Genomic DNA, 20670 nt, shown 5'->3' on the forward strand with positions numbered 1-20670 from the left:
TCTTTAACTTTTGCTGTTAGTACAGAGAAATTTTTGTCAAAAAGTGACATGATATACTTCAAGAAACATTGATTCCTAAATATTTAAATGTTGTTGGGGAAAGAGCAAATGGTAAATCAGACTGTGCAATGTCCCCTGCCAGCTGGTTGATAAGGAAATAATAACTGAGTTTATACCCAGAGAACGCACCATAGGTCTTGAGAGTGTCTAAGATATGTGGGACGGTTCTTTTGGGATCCGATACGAAGAGAAATAGTTCATCTGCATACAGTGACACTTTATGCTCAAACCCCCCCCCCCCCCACACACACACCTCACAACGCCTGGGATGAGTCTGTCGGCTTTAAATGCTATAGACAAAGGTTCGATAGCTATGGCAAAGAGAAGTGGGGATAATGGCCACCTTGGCGTGTCCCCAGCATTAGAGGGAAGAATTTGGACCTAATAGTATTAGTACATATGCATGCTTGTGGCAATGTGTATAGCAACCTCACGCACAAAATGAAGCGCTCGCCGAAGCCAAATTGTCCGAGGGAAAAAATAGCTCCATTCCACCCAGTCGAATGCCTTTTCGGCGTCCAGATAAATGACACTCTCTGGAACAGTTGTTGAGGTTGGAGAGAAAAATATGTCAAGTAGCACTTAGAATTAAGATATTACAGCAACATTCAGGGACAGATTGCAGTGATTGATACTGGGAAATTACTCCTCACCATGGTTGGAGAAAGTGAAAGCATTCTCCGCAGCTGCCTGCTTGCACAAAGTCACATGTTTTACAGAAACTGAGTTGCAGGACAGCCGTCAAGAATCTGTACAGCACTCAGACAAAAGATCATTCACAGAGCCTGAACTTACTTTCAGTGTGGACATTATTTAAACACAGCTGATCCTGGGTTTGGCCTCAGAATCTGTCTGAACTTCACTCCAGCAACAGGTAAGAAACTCGTTCCTTTTTCAATCTTTGCTTCTCATGCTGAAAATCTTTCTAAGAATAAAACCTCTTTGATAAAGGATTATGATTCACCAGCACATCGTCACAAAGTTTTAATATATACAGCTTCTCTATTGTGCGCCAAAGTAATAAACTTTACTTTACTTAGAACTGCCCAGCATGATGACAAACGTTTCTTTAGAAAAGAGAAGGTCAGCTAACACTCAGTAACAAGTTTTGTTTATTTAGACTTATTTATTCAAATGTGTTGACAGATTATTATCATGAACATGAGGCAGTAAGAGTGCCTTAGAACAACGTTAAGTCCTGATGCTTTTATAGGGAGGGGTCTACACTTTTTGCTGCTTGGTGGGCGGGCAAAACTGCTCGTACACAGGAACCTATAAATTCCTCCTTGGACACTTGGGTTAAACAACCATCATGGGCTTAAAGGAAAAGAAAATTAGCATGGTTATCCTTCAAACACCTAAAAATTGGAGAAATAAAACAGGCGTAGTCATGTGTCAAATGTAGCAATGGTGTAATTTATTTTAGCCGACCTCCCAAAGTACACAAAAATATATTTTCATTCACCGTTTGGACTCGTGCATCTTAAACATTGATCATGATCAGGTTGCTTGATGCTTCATTGTTGGGTTATTTGCTTCAGTTGAATGTTATCAGATAACCAGCTAAGGATGAAAATATATAACTGGAGATATAAAGAGTAAGGCTCAGGGCTCTGAGGCTGCCCTTGCTACCATCAGGAAGGGGCATTTCAAGCCAAATTACTTTGATAGTCACCGGAAACTAATCAACGATTATTCAAAGCCCATTATTATTTACTATCTGAATTAATTGAATTGGACCAAATGTCCCAAAGTCTGCTTTAAATTCAACCAAATAAATTGTTCATGGATGGTTTTGGATGGGAACTTAAAGTGTGTTGTTATTCCACTTCTGACTCTCTTCTTTCAGATTTCCTTTCTATTTGCAAGATCAGCAGGACACAGAGACCTCCACCATGTCCACTGCAGACCAGCTGCTGGAGCAAATGTTCTCCTGGATCGAGCAGAGGGAGCAGTGTGCAAGGAAGCTGAAGAAGCTGGCCCAGGAGCTTGAGTCACTCAGAGAGAAATGTAACGCCAGTGAAGTTGTCGGCAGTTCAGTGGCAGTGGTTGGAGCTGCATGTTTACTTGGAGCCGGTGTGGCCACTCTGTTCACCGGCGGTGCAGCTGCTCCATTGTTAGGTTTAGCGGGAGGAGTGTTTTCAGGCGTAGGTCTCGGCATATCTGTGATAACTAAAATCACTGAGCACCTCTTGTCAAGCGACACCATGAAAGACGCAAAGAAGATAGAAAGTCAGAGCAATGAAATTACCAAAAAAATCCAGAAACTCTTCCAGAAGCTGAAGGAAGAGAGGCAGCAGGCGGGATCCTTTACAGGCCCTGATGATTTGGACCGTCATGTTATGACTGAAATCTTGGGAGCCATGGCCAGACGAAGTGGAATGCATCCTCACTTCATTATGCAAATGCTCCAACGGCCCAAGTTATTTTTTAATGGAGGACCAGGCAGCATAGGGCTCAACCAGAGAGCCTTTAACCCTGAACTGATGGTCGTATTTGCTGGTATTTTATCATTTTTCACACTGACAGCTGGTGGGAAGGAATTAAAATTTCTGTTTGCCAAAGGAGGCCAACAGCTGTTTAAAAAAGTCTCTAAGACTGGACTTAAAACAGTCCTTAAAGGAGGTGCCATGGTAAGATGAATTAACTACACACAAAAAAATTAAAGTAAATAATGCTCAACGGTGTTACATTGCAATGTATATCACATTACTACATGAAACAATTCATGTATATGTTGGTTTATTATGTTAAAAGTAAACCATGTCTTGATTCTGTTCATTGTCAGGCTGTTGGGGGAGCGATTGGAATCGCGTTTGAACTTCCTGAGGCAATCAACCAATGGAAAGACCTGATTGAGAAGAATCATGTGACTGAAGCGAGCCAATCACTGAGAGATACAGCTAACGACCTTAAAAAGATCAGCCGCACTCTGAGGAAGCAGCTGGATAAGATCAAGTATGATATTTTTGTGATTCTCCACATAGACTCTCACAAACTGTTTACATGAAATATGTTTATGAAGAGTTTGTAGGGTGCAGTAAGATCGTATAGAGAAAGATGTGAATAACTACCGTATAACTGATCAGTCCTGCTGGATTACTTGGACCAACAAGTAATCCAGGTTTTTTTTTTAAAGTTGAAATGCAAGTGCTGATGTTTTGAGGGAGTTTTTAATTGTAACACATTACAAATCCACTTTAAGTGACTGAGAGAAGTGCTCCCTCTAACGGCTGAGCACACTGTTTGTCTTCTGACATCAACAGTCAATTTTTCATGTCGAAATGCCAAACTGTTAAAGAATAAATAAAAAAATGAAGTGAATGATTATGAAAAAGACGTTTCTGATTGAAGATTGGCAAAAACTGCAGAGTGGTGCAATCACATGCACCCTTTGCAGATACCTTGTTGCCAAAAAGCTCCTAGAAAGACAAAGCTTTTTTGATTTATTGGAAAATTGTGACTAAGATGCCCCTTTTCTCATTTTCCTCCAACAGAAAAATGTTTAAGGAGTTTGAAGTACAGAAGAGCTGCATTGAAAACAGCAACAGGAGTCCTCAGGACAAGAAAGACTTCATCAAGTTTGTTAAAAGATATTGTCAAGATCAAGACATCTTGTCAAGGCTGTCAAAGAATGATGACACTGAGATCTTCAAACTCATGGATATATTTTATTATATAAAACAAATGTTGGATGAGAAAAAGGAGTATACAGACCGGGAGAACATCGACATCATCTTCGTAGCACATGGATTAATTGAAGAGCCCCTGATGACAGCCAGCTCTCTGCTCCCTCTGTCCACAATCGAAGATGTGATCCTGTATTCTCCCTGGAACTCTGTCATTGATTCTAAAGTGGCGTATGGTATTATTAAAGGAAGCCTACAACCTCATCACAGGACCTTCGGCTGTGCAAAACATTGTCGCTGTCAAAATCACAATAACCATCAGCCCACCAAACTACCACCATACTGGAACTCAATGAAGAATGCTGGCGCAGGGCGCATCCCAAACATCATCGTTGGACCTCTGAAATCAGTAGACCCAGCATGGAACCATATGGTGGAGCTACGAGAAATATATGGTCAACCTGGGACAAACCGAGTCTTCATTCCATACAGGTTCCAGATGAAAATCCCGTTCTATGTTGTCACTCTGGCCCTGTCCCTGGTGCTCTTTATCTTTCCATTCAGAGCAACTGTCCACCTCGCAGCATGTCTGGGTAGATCCTCACAAACACTGTCTGGGCAGGACAAGGACCTCAACAAGCAGTATTCATACACTATCGACAACACACACATGTCATCCGAAGAAAACATGTCAAATGCAGATCCTGAACTGTACAGAGCCTTGCAGGCTTGGTTTGATCAGTAGGTCATTTTAGTGTTAAAACTACAGTGGACCTGAAAGATCAACAGACCAGTAACACAAAGAGAAAGCTGAAGGAAATTTAAAAAAACTCATTGCAAATCATTTAAGTTATAACCAAAAAGAATAGAATAGATGTTTATTGCCATTTGTACAGGACAGTACAGGTACATTGGTCAGTCAGCTTCTACAAAAAAGTTGAAATTATATATAAAATAAAATAGCTTAATAAAGAAAAAAAAAGAGTAGCAAAGTACAAATAAAATACTAAAATGTATAAGTTGTAGTAACAGCTAAGTAAATTAAAATAAACTGTACAGAAGCTATACACTGTATTAAAGCAAAGATATAATGTAAAAAATAACAAAAGGGAACACTGTATGAAATGAAAATATAAATATGTTTTCTTGTCTCTAACTTTCTACATCTCTTACTGCACCTGAGGTTATTGCACACATATTTTTCACATTATATAATTACACTGTTTTTTGTTTTAAAGGTTAATATTGCACACTTGTATTGTACTGTGAGGCGGTCAGCTGTCCATTTAGTCTGTGAGGTGTGGGGTGAAGTACTTCTTTCCCATCTTAATGTCCTGTGCTACAAGTCTCACAGCAGCAGGGAAAAAGCTGTTGTGGTAGCGGGCCTTGTGGGTGGAGATGCTCTCTGGCCTGTGGTGTCGCAGGTTATAGCCCGAGTTCTTCCAAACGTGCAACACAACCAAAAAAGATTTGCGAAAATGGACAGTTTTCCATCGGCCCCAGAGACTCATATCATCTCATCAACAGGGACTGCATTTTTGTATCTGTATAGCCTCTTTGATTCATGTGGAGAAATGCCAGAAGATAAACATCTTGTGTATCTGAGACTATGCTTTCCTTTTATGTACAGAGTAGTTATCCTTCTCTTATTCACGCAGGGTAGGCATTGCCACCTTGGTCCACCACTGAATTGTGTAGATGACAGCTATATGAACTGTGTCTTCCTTTTTCTCAGCCAAGACCCTGGGTTGTACTTCAGGTTTCTTTGGTTGGGTTTGCTTTGTGCCTGAACATACGTTTCTTTAAAACAGCCTGTAATATTAATCCACTTGAGGCCTGGTTCATTTGAGCTTCATCAGATGATGTATAAGAGAATCTTACTTTTTTTGTCAAACAATCTGACTAATCTTGTCTTGATTTGTGTCATCAATTAAATAAAACGAATCGTAAAATATAAGTTTTCATTTTCTGCTCAAAGTTGAGATGGAGTCGCCCCAGATGTCAAAGAAATCCACCTCAGTTCTTTAAGAATCAGTTAGCTGTATAACTTCTACTTTTAGCCTTGAGTGTCATAAGCTGTTTGAACACCAGCTGGCAGCAGAGATCAGTCATTCAGATTCTACCTCAGACAGTCAGACAAGTACTGTGTAGAAAGATGCATCTGTGCGTGACTTTCTTTACCTTGACGGTGTGACAGAATCTTTTAAACGAGGGGCTCATCAACCATCCTCCCTGTGAACTGAGGGTGCAGACGTGTCGACTCTCTCCAGACTCCCCCATGTTCATCAACAGTGTTAAGACTCACCGGCTGGTGTTGTGCCCTTCAATAAGAGGAAATAGTAGTGAGAGAAGAATGACCCCACGCACAACTGTTGCCCCCCCTCCCCTCGTATGTATTGAGTCACTTTAGTATTCAAACTGTAAGAAACAAATTTACATATTTCACATTATAGGCATAACAGTTACATATTCATAAGCACTTTGTTACATGACAAAGGTATCTGTTTTAACTACATTAAATAAACATAAGTATTACAAAATACATGAAATATATTTTGTATTTCTCACCCACTACGTTATCATTACACATATCTTACATTAAAAGTACAGTACACAAACAAAACCGTGGCTTGGGGCCATAGACTGTAAATATTATAAGTAATAATAATAACTAACTAACTATAATATAACTTGGGGGCCATGCTACACAGATGAAGACGGCAGCGCAGCTACGGGGTCTCCTGACACTAGTTTAAAACCTAAAACAAACCCGTTTGTGTGAATTAGCCCAACACACTTTCAACTGTAAATCGGTACAAAACGTAACTTTCGTACATAAAAAACATCACAGTAACACAAGAAAATGTATTGCTAACATGTCTTCTCACACTTACAATGCTTCATGTACGATATTTACCTTAAATCGGGGAAAACAGCAGTTAGAGGAGAATGAAGGAAAACACAAACTGCCGTTGAAGCGGCGCGCGATATCCCCCTACTGGAGGCAGCGAGGCATTACCAACAGATCACAGAACAACCACTCCACTCATCCAAGGATCTAAACTATCTGTGTTCCTTTCTTGTTAACACTGACTGAGTGAGTAACCTTAATAACAAATAGGCTACTGCACATCTACATCTGGAAATGAAGAAACTTCTAATAAAAGGTCAAATTATAATAACTGCAATGAGAAATAATAAAATCATTTGATTAGTATTGTCTAACACAACTTGTCCCAGATTGGCCTGTCTCATTGTCAGATTACTACATTGATATGAGGGACAAAAAATGACTAAAGTATAAATAAATGAATAAATATATATATATTTTTTTTAAATTTAAAAAAATTAAATAAATGTTGGGAGAAATGCATACAATAATGTATAAATAAATAAATAATTAAATAAATGCATAAATAAATATATAAATGCTGAAAACAATACATCAATGAATAAATAATAAATACAATTTGTTTATGAAAAAGGCTATTTATATATTTTTACATGTATTTATTTATTTATTAGCATATTTCTACAGTTATATATGTATCAATGCATACATTTCCACATGAATTGAGTTATTCATTTATTTCCGTATTTTTACATTTACACATCTATTTATTTCTGTGTCCAGGTTGTAAGAGGAGAAGTATATTTGTAAATTTGCTTCTGTCTGTTTTTCAAAATTGACCAATCCTACTTCAGTAATGTTAGGACGGCCCACTTAATTTACATATTTACTTTTCCTTGTACAACATGGACACAGAAATACATACATAAATATATGAATATATTTATTTATATATTAATTTTTTATATGAATTGTTGCATTTATTTATATATATATTTATTTTTTATATTTATTGATGCATTTATTTAATTATTTATACATTATTGTATGCATTTCTCCCAACATTTATTTATTTATTTATATATTTATTGATGCATTTATTTAATTATTTATTTATTTATACATTATTGTATGCATTTCTCCCAACATTTATTTATTTATTTATACTTTAGTCATTTTTTGTCCCTCATACATTGAAGCAATACCGACCCGTTATTTTACTCAGGTTGGTTCGCTGCTCCTGTTAAAAAATTAAGCTGATATGGAAGTGCAAAATCCTGCAGTTCCTCCGGTGTCCGCTTAAGGCTGACTGCAGAAGCACGGGAAATCACATACATACTCATTCAAAGGAGCCCGTTTGTTACTGCAGAAACGATCATGGTTACAACCTGGTTTAAAAAACGTGGTCTGATTTGCTCACGTCTTGATCGGCACACACTGAACAAGGGGTGAATCTTTTGATAACTCATCCGTTTTGGTTTTATGACAGTTAAACGATGTTCTCAATAAGGTGCGTATAGGCCTATAGCTGGCGATCCCCCATGGATTGCGTTTCAGGCATCACAGCTTGTTTCAAGGCTGGCGGCTGAAGCAATCAACAGGAGAAAGTCCAAAACTTCATGTATCAGTCATTTAGACACCAAATACATTAAACAGGGCTGTGTTTTTTTTAAATACAGGAGTTCCCCTTTAAATAGTCCTACATTCAGGTTTGTTTACTTGTACAAACAAAGCAGATACTTTACCACATTTAGTTGACTTTAATCTCAGTTTGTGTGCTGATGAAGTATTGGCATAAGAGCTACATTCTCTGTTTGAGATCATTAACCCCTAAACAGGAAGTACTCTGGGCCTGGTTTACCTCATATGGAAACTCTTGCTTTTCCTCACAACAAGACCAATCCAGACGCAGAAAGTAGAGTCCACACACTGAACTCTCCTCAGGTCTCTGCAGCAGCAGCAACATGCAGGTTCTGACGGTTCAGAGGGGTTTGCTGGTCGTGCTTCTGCTGCTGGTTTCTGTGGAGCATTCTGGTAAGTCTGAACTACAGATAAGAATCACATTTCTGGAGAGATTTGTATTTTCTATGAGAAGATCATGGACAATGTGGCATGATACTTTAATGTTAACTGTTGCTAAATAAAACAAGGAAATCTGTAACTTAAAACCCTCTTGTTTTTAAGTCTTGTTGGGTCTTTAGAGTGCAAAACTTTTTTTGAAATAAATTGGGAGAAATTCAATACAAAGAAAAAATAAAGAATCTTGTAACTCCAGCAAAGACAAAACAGATATGATACTTAAATAAGACTACTGAATGTCACTGGACTGTGATGAATATCTAAATACATATGGACCAAAAAGAAATACATTTTGAAAGTAGATGCTGCATTGTTTAAATGGATAGCATTGTGCTTTGGAGTTCTTTGTTTAAACCGGGCTGGTTTATTCAGAGCCTGAGCAGCCTTCATTGAAGTGGTTTAATAAAAGATTGGATCAAAATATCCTTCACACCCTCTAAATCGAGAATTGAAAGTATTTCTGTCAGATTTGAAGCAGATGTGTATGAATCAAAATAAAGATGGTGGAACTAACGAGGAACAATAAACAATCAACCTTTGTTAAACGTGTGTCCTTTAATTAACAAAAGCAAGAACAGAACAATTGTTCAAAAATTGACTCATAAAAAGTTTGAGCCTAGACTTCTTGGAAATTATAAATCACTACATTGTGTTTTTTCTGTTGCTCTTTGTGTTAACGGTGGAAGCAGCATCATCTCACAGTTCTCACTCCGAGTGATGTTTAATCTGAGTTTATGTTTGAGTTGATTCCTTGAGTCTTTGTTACTAATAACACTTTGATTTTGTGTGCAGACAAAACAAACCAAACACTATATTTTTTTTATTCTAAATAAAGCCGTGTAGGCCGAAAGGAGAAAATCTAAAAAGTGGTTTGAAATTAATTTTTTTAAAAGACCGCAAAAACCAGCAAACAGTGTGATCAGAAGGAGTGAAATCAACTGTCAGAGCGGTGTGAAAGTTTTGACAAAGCAGAAGAGCTTCCCTCAGCAGTTTTCATAAAAACGAAACAAGCGGATTCATGTGAAAATGTTGTAACTTTTCTGGGAAACAAGAACAAAATAACCCTGTTTCAAAATCCTGGAAAAAGGCCACTAAAACACACACACACCCACACACACACACACACACACACACACACACACACACACACACACTCACATACACACACACACTCACACCAAGCAAACACACACAGAGAAAGTGAAAAAAGCATTAATCATCTCTAATCTTACTGTTGTGTGTGTGTTTCTGTGTGTGTGTGTGTGTGTGTGTGTGTGTGTGTGTGTGTGTGTGTGTGTGTGTGTGTGTGTGTGTGTGTGTGTGTGTGTGTGTGTGTGTGTGTGTGTGTGTGTGTGTGTGTGTGTGTGTATGCAGAGTGTGTGCGTTGTTTTGCACGCTTCGATCTGATCCTAGGTCAGTGTGATGAAGACATCGGTGAAGTGGATGGAGACGACTGCTGTCAGAACCCTCATTATGGTTACCAGGCAACGGATGGGGTGTGCCACTCCTGTGGGTCAGTGCACACACTCGACTTTTCACTAAACTCTTTAAAAGTGAACTTCGACGGTGACCTTTTTAACCTTGAGGACAAACTTTTAGAAGGCCTTTACACTTTCACTTCACTTCACCGACCTTGAATGTTCATCACTGTAACCTGCTGCATGAACACATCACGCCTTACCCTGACTTTACACACCGGGGGATTAGCAGGCAAAAGACCGTGCAGTGCATGTGAGTCAGTCTCATGTGAACATTTACACACTTCAAAGTGCCATGCATGCCTCATCATCATTATTCCGTAAACTAGAGGAGCAGATCTTTCAGTTAGGACAACCAGCTCCACCTTGAGTTACAAACATGCCTTAACGCTGACCTCAACCCTCAAACTGGAGGCCCTTTTTAAACAATCTGAATTGAACACTCTAAAGAGTGCAGTGCAAGTGCATGTAGGGCTTGTGAGACTACATTTGCTAGTTAAAAAAGAAGCAAAAGAAAAGAAAATGAAGAGGCTGGTGTTTTCTGGTGTCAGCTGTCTGGGGTTAGTTGATGCTCGGAGTATTATCATCACAAGCATTCAGAGGGCTTTGCCTGTACACGGGGAAATATCCATTAGGGAGACATTAACAGTCAGATCCCATCGGTCGTAATGGAATCACAGATCCCATTGGCGATCACGTGGCAGCGATTTAGCTTTTGTTAGTTTCTGTGAACAGATATTTGCACGAATGAACCCAAAATGGCAAAACTGACATCAGTGTGGGACACTTTTGTGACACATCCTGTTGTATAATTTGCATGATTGACTTTGCCGAGCGTGAAGAGGCGTCTTTGATTCACTTTGAGTAAGTGCATCAGGTGAAAACTATGCTCTGCTGTTAATCAGGCTTTTTATTTGTATAGCGTCAATTCATAAAAATGCTGACTTAAACTTTACTCTTCCTGATGAGCTCAACCAGTCATTGTTTTTTTGGGTTTCAGGCCACCTGCATGGTCTCCCTGGTCGCCATGGTCACAGTGTAACGTCCTTTGCGGGGAGGGAGTGACACAAAGACACAGGAAGTGTTACGGCATCGGCAATCCAGATTGTGAGAACTCTGCTGACAATGTACAGACTAAACCATGCAATGGCACCTGCTGCGACGGTACATACTACACACACACACACACACACACACACACACACATTTATCACATTAATATTGAATAAGACTTGTTTTATCACTGAGCATGTCTGTATTTGTGTGTGAAGCTGAAGGGTGGGGCTCGTGGCTCCTCTGGTCGCCCTGCTCGGTGACATGTGGAGAGGGCGGAGTTAGGACGAGAGAGAGGATCTGTTCGAGCCCTCATGAGTGTCGCTCTGCCTGCAGTGGTCCATCAGAGGAGACAGAGGTGTGCCCGACACACACCACCTGTCCAGGTAACCTGCCTGTCTTCCCTGTCTCTCTGTCCCTTGTATGACTGTTACCTCTCAGTAGACACCCTTCTGTCTCTCAGTTCATGGAGGTTGGACGGCTTGGTCTGGTTGGACTCCTTGTTCTGGGTCGTGTATCAATGACCAGAGCATAAACGTCACCATCCCTACAAGAGCGCGAGGGCGAACCTGCACAAACCCCCTCCCCTCTGCTGACACGGTTCCACCAGGTAAGAGTTGCCATGGAAACAACTTCCAACTACAGGACTGCAGCGAACTCCCCAACTGTCCAGGTCAGTGCATGACCAATCAGACAAAACTTCAAAGCTGGTGGACTGTTTTCAAAAACCTGATGTTTGTTGTAAATGGCTGTTTGTGCAGTGCATGGGAATTGGGGGGCATGGTCTCCACCTGGACCGTGCTCAGTCTCTTGTGGGGAGGGACTTCGGCTGTCAATGCGGAGATGTGATTCCCCCCCTCCTAAATATGGTGGAAGATTCTGTGATGGATCGAGCACTCGGAGCAGCAGCTGTCAAAGTCCCTGTCCCGGTAACACACGCATCACACATCAAACTTTCTCCACCTTATTAAACATACAGACACATGTGATTCAGGGTGAAGGTTCCCGGCTTGGTCTGGATTATTTAGTACAAAAAGAAGGTGAAGCTGTGACTGTCTCTATCTGTTTCTCTGGCAGTGGACGGGCTCTGGACCGGTTGGTCCACTTGGGGTGAGTGTTCTTCTTCCTGCATCCCACAAGGCCCAGTCCCCATCAGAACTCGCCAACGCACCTGTTCTAACCCCGCCCCTTCATCAAGCCCGCCCGGCAGGAGTTGCCAGGGTGAAGACAGCCAGACGGCGAACTGCAACCACCTGCCTCACTGCCCAGGTACACTTGTCTGTCTGTCCACATGTGTAAAGCCCACACTGAAATATTTTTAAAACTCTTCAGAGTTATTGAAAATTTGAGAGACCTCACACAAGACGACAGTTTTGATCCTTCAGTGTGAAGAGCAACGACATGACCAGAACAGCACACCACACACTATAAGATTACATTCACCAACAAGCAGAGTCCTGAAATCCCATAAAATCTCTCACAGTCAAACACGGCTATTAAACAAACATGGCAGGTGACGGTCAGGAAGACTTTATAGTTTTTGGACGACCGTTCAGTGATAAATTAATTAATGAATCAGCATCAGATCGCGTTTGAAAATTGGTGCAGCAAAGGACGGTCTTTTGAGCGGGTGGGATCACTCATAACACGCCTCACACCACCGGGAAATCTGACAAGATCATCTTTAGAACCATCAGGACTTCAGGACTTTGCTCACTTTGTCGAAAAGGAAGAATCAGAAGCATTGCTTATTCTTTTCTGTCATATGAAAAGAGAACTACTTAGGTTTTTTTCACTTCCAATATCTTTTTTTAGACCTGTGTTTCTCAACTGGTGGGTCCGGACCCAAAAGTGGGTCGCGGAGCCATTTTCAGTGGGTCGCTAACGTGTGTCGAAAAAATCTATGAAGCCACATGTTTGATTTGTTTTGTTTCTTTGTTCTGTCACGTTTTTCACCGTCTGAGGTCCAAACTGCACTACTTCAAATTGAACAAATCGGATTGGTTTAAAAATATATCGGAGATTCGGGTCGCGACTTTTCATGAAGGAGTGGCCGGTGGGTCCTGAGGCTAGACCATATGAGAACCGCTGATTTAGACAATGACTCTCTCTGTTAATACATTGTCTCTTGACTAGTGGATGGGGGCTGGGGGTCTTGGTCTCCCTTCACTTCCTGTCCTGTTACCTGCGGTGTGGGGCTTCAGGTGTCGTTCAGGAGGTGTGAGAACCCTCCCCACCAACACGGTGGACAGCCATGTCCTGGAGAGGGACGTCGCACCAGACCCTGCAAGACCGATGTCCACTGTCCAGGTAGACTCAAGAATCTGGTCCCCCCCACCCCTCCACCCCTGCACCATACCAACAAAACTAACAAAACATTTACTTCATTTGTGTATATCGGGGAAACTTCTGTGCTTCGTTTCAGTGGATGGGGTGTGGTCACAGTGGTCGCCATGGAAACCGTGTATATACCCATTCAGAAAGAAGAGCATCAACTGCGAGAAGGCGGGTGGCAGTCAGATCCGAGAGCGTCAATGTCTTTATCAAGCTCACAACGGGTCCATCTGCAGTGGAACGGATCTGACCGACAGGCGGGTCTGTTACGATGTCGACAAATGTCCAAGTGCGTGGCGCTAAAACTTGATTGATTATATGATGAAAACTATAAAAACAGCCAAGATATCAAACAAAAACCAGGAACTAAATCAAGAGGATATGTGTGTGTTTTGTTTTTTTACAGTTCAGGGAATCTGGGATAGCTGGGAGACGTGGAGTTTTTGTAAACCTTCCTGCGGAGTGAAATCCAGACGCTTCAGGAGAAGAGTCTGTACACCGGATTACAGTGGGTACAGGTGAGTACGCGGTCTCTGCACCTGACTGAGGGCTGGGGGACACATTGACCAGCAGAGTACAGAGGATCAATGAGACCAGCAGGGGAGTCTTATGTTTTACAACGTCTGTTTTGTTTTAGCGGTTTCAGTTTAAGAAAAAGAAAACATGAGTGGAAATATCATTCTTATATTTGCTTAACATTACCTGAACATCACCTTGAACTGTGTGTGTGTGTGTGTGTGTGTGTGTGTGTGTGTGTGTTAGACCTACTATTGGTCGTCAGGGGGAGCCAGCAACGTTCTTCGGGACTCCAGACTGTGGCGTTGTACCTGACGGCAAGAAGGTTGAAATTCAGCCCTGTATCAATGCTCCTGCCTGCCCCTGAAAAGCGATGACTTCAACAACACCAAACACCGTCCCGATGACTTTCACATCATCCAAACTTCATTCATTCATGTTTTCCGACTTAATAAACATCACCAAGGTAACAGGTTCACTAAACACCAATACGTCTGTCAAACTGTTGAGTTTGACATCACATCCTCACTGCAGAATTCAACCACAAATCAACACGACACATTAATCAACCCTGACGTTACACACTCAGCAACACCATCCCACTGATCCCCGATGACTGGAACAACAGCGACACAATACACTCACAGACGACTCGGTCAAAAACACAACACACTATTTGATCATTTTGCCAAAAAATGCAAAACGCTCCACGATGATTTTTAACATCATCATAACCCTCTCAACGACGAGTTTTAAAACATTGTTCACCAATACGGCTTCTTCCTTTAAGATTTGTTTTTTTTATGCCTTTAACGGAGAGTCAGAAATCTGGGGGAGGGGGAGAAAGTGGGGAACGACATGGGTGAAAGGAGACACAGGTTGGATTCAAACTAACCACGAGGCAACCATTGCCAGTGGTGTAGTGGTGTTTAAAGAAGTGCAAACACTGTACTCTTCATTTTCCCGCCCAGCAGAGGATAAACGGTCTGTCATAAACAGTGACATGTAAGACTTCTCTTGCATATTTAGTCAGTGCGTACTAGCCAATTAGAGACAGAGTAGGGAGGGTCATCCCTTCACCATCCTGAGATAAACTATTGCTGAATGTTGTCAGTCAATAAATGGTGTGAATCAAAGGGGATTTGAAAGTGGGTACACCCTAAGGAGACTGAAGGGAATACTCCATAAACCTGTGTATACCCTGCACTCAACCCCTGACCAATATATCACCACTGAGTTTAACAAAAACAACAACACAACATGAAGACACCATCCGCAAAGATGGTTTTTCACAGCCCCAGCACAACATGATCACCGATGAGTTACCACGGCGACACCACAGGCAGGGCTCCAAATGAGGCCAACACTTTGCGTTTGTATTTTAAATGTTCAAGACCGAAACGTATTCAAGTTTACTGACTCTTGATGCATACTCATAATTGATTTGTGCAATCTTATTCTGATCCATAACAAAAGTGTATAAGGAAATAAGTGAATGACGAGAATGATCCAAAACCTTAATGAAAATAAGAACATCTGTCTCACTACTTTTCTAAGCAGTTTGTCAAATCTGAATGTACTGTATAAAAGATGGATGATATTAAAAATACAATAAAGAGTAAAAGGATGCGTTATTACTTCACCTCTGTTTTCTCTCTCCTTCTCTCAAACACATAAATACACACACACACACACACACACACACACACACAGGCCGACCGCCTGGGCCAGCTATGTTTCTTGCCCTAGTATTTTTTCTGCCGCACTTTAAGACACTTCTTGTTACCTCCCGTCTGTCAGGTATAGTCTCCAGATGTGAGGAGCATATGTGCACAGCCAGGTCGGGAGAATATCCGGAGCAGTCCTCCCGAAATTATCTAGATTTGTGCATATGTGAAAACGGATATGATTTGCTCCAGAACTTTTTTTTTTTTTTTACATTGGCCAAAATAAAGTTCTTGAATTATTTCATATCAAAAGCAGATGGTAAAACCTTCTCTGAATAAAACGTATTCTACGACCTCATTAGAGTGTAAGCCAACGAGATCATAAATCCTGAGTTTACGAAGCCTGAACAAATAAAGAGGACCGATATAAGCCCCGCCCACACTGTTTTATTAACAGTTGACTGCACAAAAATGACAGATTACTACTTTATTGTTTCCCTGCGCACACATTTCCTCTTCATCAGTCCTTCGGTGTGCGGCATTCAGACGCGTTTGTGCCCTGCCCCTCCCCCATCTCTGTTTTGACATCATGGAAGTGTCCCCCACAGGGCGCTCACGTCCCAGCTCCAGTGTTCCCAGTGTCTGCTGGGACAAAACTCCCTCAAGTGTCTGAATCAATCAAACTCCAGTTCATCCAAACACCAGCCTGTTCCAGTGAAATGCAGATCAGTAGTCTTCGACCGTAAGCCTTCTTCTTCTACTGTTTTTTCGTTTTTTGGTAATGTTGCCACAGCAGTCGGTGCGGCCGGTCGCCTCTGGGATCCTGTGGTTGTCTCCAACATTGATTTTTTTTTTTTCTCTCCTGTTTTTTGGTCTTTCTTAGACAGTGCAGTGATTTTTCACTAGTACAAATACATCACAAAAGTTCAGAAAACAAAACAGAAAAAACAATTAAACATTCATCAGACACGCTCACTGATCTGTGGCTGTTTGGCCCGTTTAAATTCATTACTGATAAAGCAGGACAAAAAAAACAAAAACACATGAACGCCTTTTAGGCTAAAATGTCACAGTAGAATGAAGAGCTCTGCAGGAGACCCGAACCTGTACTGAACCAGCAGCTGTAAAGTTTAGACCAAAAGTGAAGCACATCTTTTGCCTTGTGTATCTAGTGTGAGCTAATTAACATTTAATGAACATGAGCAACAAATATTCACCTTTGCAGACACATCAAAAATCTAAACACCATCTTGTTGGGGCTCATAACAACATTTCATTTTCCCCTCTTTCTCAAGGAACTTTTCTAGATTCACGTTCCTGCTCTTCCCAGTGTCCAGTTGATAAACTGTTCGCTTAGATCGGTCCCAGCATCAGCTCAAATCTGTCTCACTTAGAGGACGAATGTGTGACTTTTTGATCCAGTAGATGTCGCCCTTGAGCACCAGCATGAAACCAAAACAAACTGCTGTTTGGCGACACACCTCCAACCCCTCTCTACTCGAGTTTACACAAAAGAGTTATGAATTAGAACGCACCATAATTAAGCATTAAGCGCTAAGCGCAAACGGCCTTTCGGATAGGACCCGGTTCAGGACAAAACAGTCCTTGTCTCGAGCTGCATTGTTGTGTTGGCAGGCTTCTGGTAGCACTCTTTTTAGTTAGCTCGTAGCTTCACATTGTATGTAAAATTACACAGAATGACCGTGATCTAAAAACGCTTACATGACATTTAAATAAGCAGTGAGTGTGTTCTTCTTTTCTCTAGTCCTTGACTTAAACAGCTTTATACGCCAGCCATCCCGTCAATGTAAACGTGATGTAGACACAGCTCAGAAAACATCGCAGACAGCGCTTCTCTCTTTGTTGACAGTCACAACTCAGAGAGACATTTTCAGAGGATAAACTGGATTTCTGCACATTCTTCCTTTAAGCACTAAAAACCCCTAAAATTCACAGATTTGACTGTGATTAAAAGATCATAAACAGGAGGAAAGGATGCTGAAATAACTAGGTTGTAATGCAGATTTGTGAAATGTCTGAATTCATGCTTTGCCAACTCTGTCTGCAAGAAACACAAAGCAAGCAACTTTTAATGGAGTTTGACAACTTCTGATCGAACAACAGGACGTCAGGAGGGTCTCGTGCACGCTGCCAATTAAAGGTCTTTCAGCATCCTTTTCATTGAGCTTGTAAGTAATCGTAAAGTGCCAAAACTCAGGCTTCACTTTTGGTCTGAACAAAACGCACGACTTAGGTCGGACGAACTCTGCGGATCAGGTCTCGAGCAGACTCTGACCTTCAACCCCAAAAGTTATGACAAAGAAACAACATGTAAACGCACCTCAAGCCGTCCCTGAAAAACTCTGCTGTGTTTGACTTCAACACGTCAGAGTTTCTGTAGTTAGAAAAACTTCTATTCCAACATGACAAACTCAGCTCAACATGGAAGTACCTTTAATGCTGCATTTAGCAGCATGGTAATAAATAACATTCTAAATTAAATTAAAAAGAACTCAAAGTGACTCAAAGTGAGTTTCCAACATTTGGATCTGATGTGTGCACTGACGGGGGGGCTTTCTCAGTCTGCAGCGTCGTGTGTTGACCTTTGTGTCTTTAATATAAATCACTCAGAATACGTTCCAGAGTTAAACTTCACTCAATGAGATTTAAAAAAAAAAAAAACAGATTGACGAGCACCAATCACGCTGCAGTTAAAAAAATAAGTTAATTATCAAAGTCAAATATTTTGTTTTTGATTTCCAAACTTTAGTTCGTAAGCTGAATTTTGTTGGGGATGTTGGGGGGGGGGGTAACGTCACCATGAGATATAAGAGACCACTCTTTTTGGCCAATCACCATCAGAGTGTAACTTAAGCAGCATCCCTGGTAGAAGAAGCTTAATAAAAGTATTGTGTTGGAGTTACAGTGTAAAGGGTCTTGAATTGTATTTTTTATTTTTCTATAAACATTCATTTATTTTAATTTAATAAACTTTTTTTTTTTATTGCTGTGTTGGTCGTTTTGTTCTAGAATCTATTTTTCAAGATAATCTCAAATTCTCCCTTTAACGTATTCTGACTGACAGCAAAATCTGATCTGCTCATTTTACCCACAATGCTCCAGGAGCTGGTTTTAGATACAGTGCATTTGTACAAGTTAGAACTGCTGATAGCATCATTCAAACTCAAGTATCTGACCTGTTGTATCACATGACAGGTGCAGGACTAAGCGACATTTATCCTCCTGGTTTCTGGAGTTTTGAATCAACTCGATCTGTGGAATTGAACCAACCGCTGCTCTGAGAAAGACCCCCCCGGCGTCACGGTGAACTTTTTACAGTGTAGGTCGCAGCAGGTTTGAAATCTCCAGGTGTGTGTCGGACAGTAAAGGATCCCAGAGGCGACGAAAAGTGTCTCCTCTCTCCGAGGTTCTTTGTTTTGTTTTTGTTGTTTTTAGCGATTTAGCGTCTTTGCTAACAGTGATGTCATGTGTCCTTTAGTCCAGCTGCTCAGTGATGACATCATTTGAGAGAGAGGCGGAGTCTCCACATCCCCGGTCCCTCCCCTGTCGACTCGCCGTGAACTTATCTGTGCGCTCAGAGGAGGGCGGATCATCTGAAACCCGCCTGGATACAGGACCGAGCAAAGAGAGCTGATTGGCTGCACTCTGAGTCCGGTTTGAATAGTTGAACGTCCTTCAGTGATCGAGTGTCCAAAAAAACGCAGAAAAATCAGAGAAAGGAAAAAGACTGGAGGGGAAGAGAAAGGAGAGAAACGTCACAAACGTTACTGTTGATCAGTCAGACGATTAAGAAAGGTCATCCTCTTATTCCTTCATGAGGTAAGTTTGACTTCCTGTCTGAAGCTCTCAGCTCAACGTAAATCCTCAGAACACTTTAGAAAAACAAACTGAACCCATCAGTGTCAAAACCAAAGAACTTTAAGTGGACGTACTTTGATCTATCAGATTTAATCTATAAATGATCTGTAGACGCGAGTGACATCCTGAAATGAACGATTTGAAATGAATCAGATTTACATTCAGGATTAAATCAGTGACGTCTCATATAAATGACTCACGTGGTCCTCTGAGCCTCCAGTGCTACGTTTGAGACGGGACCCCCGGCTGGCTGCTTGGCTCCGCCCCCCTCTCCTTCAGAGGAGGGCTGATCTCCTCCTCGGGGTCGTAGTAATAAAACTTCCTCAGGTACGAGATCAGAGGCCTGAGGAGAGAGAGAGAGAGAGAGAGAGAGAAAACCGCTCACTCATCATTTAATTTCTTCATCTTTGAAATAACTTAACATCGTCTTACTCTAAAGGAAGAAGCATTTCATATCGTCATTTTTAGAACATAACACACTGAGCTTCACCAAAGAACAGGAAGAAAAGGGAAGTTCACTGGTTTTTTTTAAAATGTGAAGTGAGCTCGAATATCAAATTCGATCTTTATTTAAAGAGGTGAAACATCAGCAGAATGAACTCATGGTAACAGGGAGTTTCTAGAGTTTCATCAGGACCGGTTTTCAGTTCCTGTTTCTACAAAACAACAAGATAAGAAAAGGTTTCATATCTAAACTTATTAAATATTGTCAATTTAAGTGAAACAATTCGATATGTTGTTTTACTTTCTGAGAATATTTTTGTGTGTGTTAAGGTTCAACTGTCAATTAAATCTCTGAGTTTCTTTAGCACTGTGTATAATGACACATAACATATAAATGTTGTGCTTCATTACAGCGGGTTTGTTGTGTTTGTTGGGTTTGTTGTGTTTGTTGTGTTTGTTGTGTTTGTTGTGTTTGTTGAGTTTGTTGAGTTTGTTGAGTTTGTTGTGTTTGTTGAGTTTGTTGTGTTTGTTGAGTTTGTTGTGTTTGTTGTGTTTGTTGTGTTTGTTGAGTTTGTTGTGTTTGTTGTGTTTGTTGAGTTTGTTGTGTTTGTTGAGTTTGTTGTGTTTGTTGTGTTTGTTGTGTTTGTTGTGTTTGTTGAGTTTGTTGTGTTTGTTGAGTT

At 40.9% G+C, this 20670-nt stretch overlaps 3 protein-coding genes across 3 annotated transcripts in view; 2 read left to right on the forward strand and 1 right to left on the reverse strand.

The window, feature by feature from the left end:
• The first annotated feature begins 806 nt into the window (after positions 1–806).
• LOC114920590 (uncharacterized) lies at positions 807–6198 on the forward strand. The gene is made up of 4 exons (XM_029278716.2): positions 807–934; positions 1910–2693; positions 2849–3018; positions 3558–6198. The coding sequence occupies exons 2-4, from the start codon at positions 1956–1958 to the stop codon at positions 4432–4434; spliced, it is 1785 nt and encodes a 594-aa protein (XP_029134549.2). The 5' UTR covers positions 807–934; positions 1910–1955; the 3' UTR covers positions 4435–6198.
• Positions 6199–8416: 2218 nt separating this feature from the next.
• LOC109989305 (properdin) lies at positions 8417–15642 on the forward strand. The gene is made up of 11 exons (XM_020641004.3): positions 8417–8574; positions 9994–10132; positions 11098–11261; positions 11369–11536; positions 11614–11823; positions 11912–12079; positions 12228–12419; positions 13287–13460; positions 13576–13773; positions 13891–14002; positions 14247–15642. Exons 1-11 carry the CDS (start codon positions 8505–8507, stop codon positions 14365–14367), a joined length of 1716 nt encoding a protein of 571 aa, XP_020496660.2. The 5' UTR covers positions 8417–8504; the 3' UTR covers positions 14368–15642.
• Positions 15643–16094: 452 nt separating this feature from the next.
• The window catches only part of LOC109989309 (suppressor of cytokine signaling 7-like), a 15583-nt gene continuing 11007 nt past the window's right edge, over positions 16095–20670 (reverse strand). Inside the window, 2 exon segments of the mRNA XM_065964999.1 lie at positions 16095–19415; positions 19747–19889. Of these exon segments, the coding sequence (XP_065821071.1) occupies positions 19769–19889 (121 nt within the window). The 3' untranslated portion in view covers positions 16095–19415; positions 19747–19768.

Source organism: Labrus bergylta, chromosome 16 (genome assembly GCF_963930695.1).
Source record: "Labrus bergylta chromosome 16, fLabBer1.1, whole genome shotgun sequence".
Classification (NCBI taxonomy): domain Eukaryota; kingdom Metazoa; phylum Chordata; class Actinopteri; order Labriformes; family Labridae; genus Labrus; species Labrus bergylta.

Coding starts and splice junctions, on each gene's coding strand:
- LOC114920590 (XM_029278716.2), top strand. CDS start 1,956: ATGTCCACTGCAGACCAGCTGCTGGAGCAAATGTTCTCCTGGATCGAG. Junction 2,694..2,848: donor TCCTTAAAGGAGGTGCCATG/GTAAGATGAATT, acceptor GTTCATTGTCAG/GCTGTTGGGGGAGCGATTGG. Junction 3,019..3,557: donor AAGCAGCTGGATAAGATCAA/GTATGATATTTT, acceptor TTCCTCCAACAG/AAAAATGTTTAAGGAGTTTG.
- LOC109989305 (XM_020641004.3), top strand. CDS start 8,505: ATGCAGGTTCTGACGGTTCAGAGGGGTTTGCTGGTCGTGCTTCTGCTG. Junction 10,133..11,097: donor GGGGTGTGCCACTCCTGTGG/GTCAGTGCACAC, acceptor TTTGGGTTTCAG/GCCACCTGCATGGTCTCCCT. Junction 11,537..11,613: donor GACACACACCACCTGTCCAG/GTAACCTGCCTG, acceptor TCTGTCTCTCAG/TTCATGGAGGTTGGACGGCT.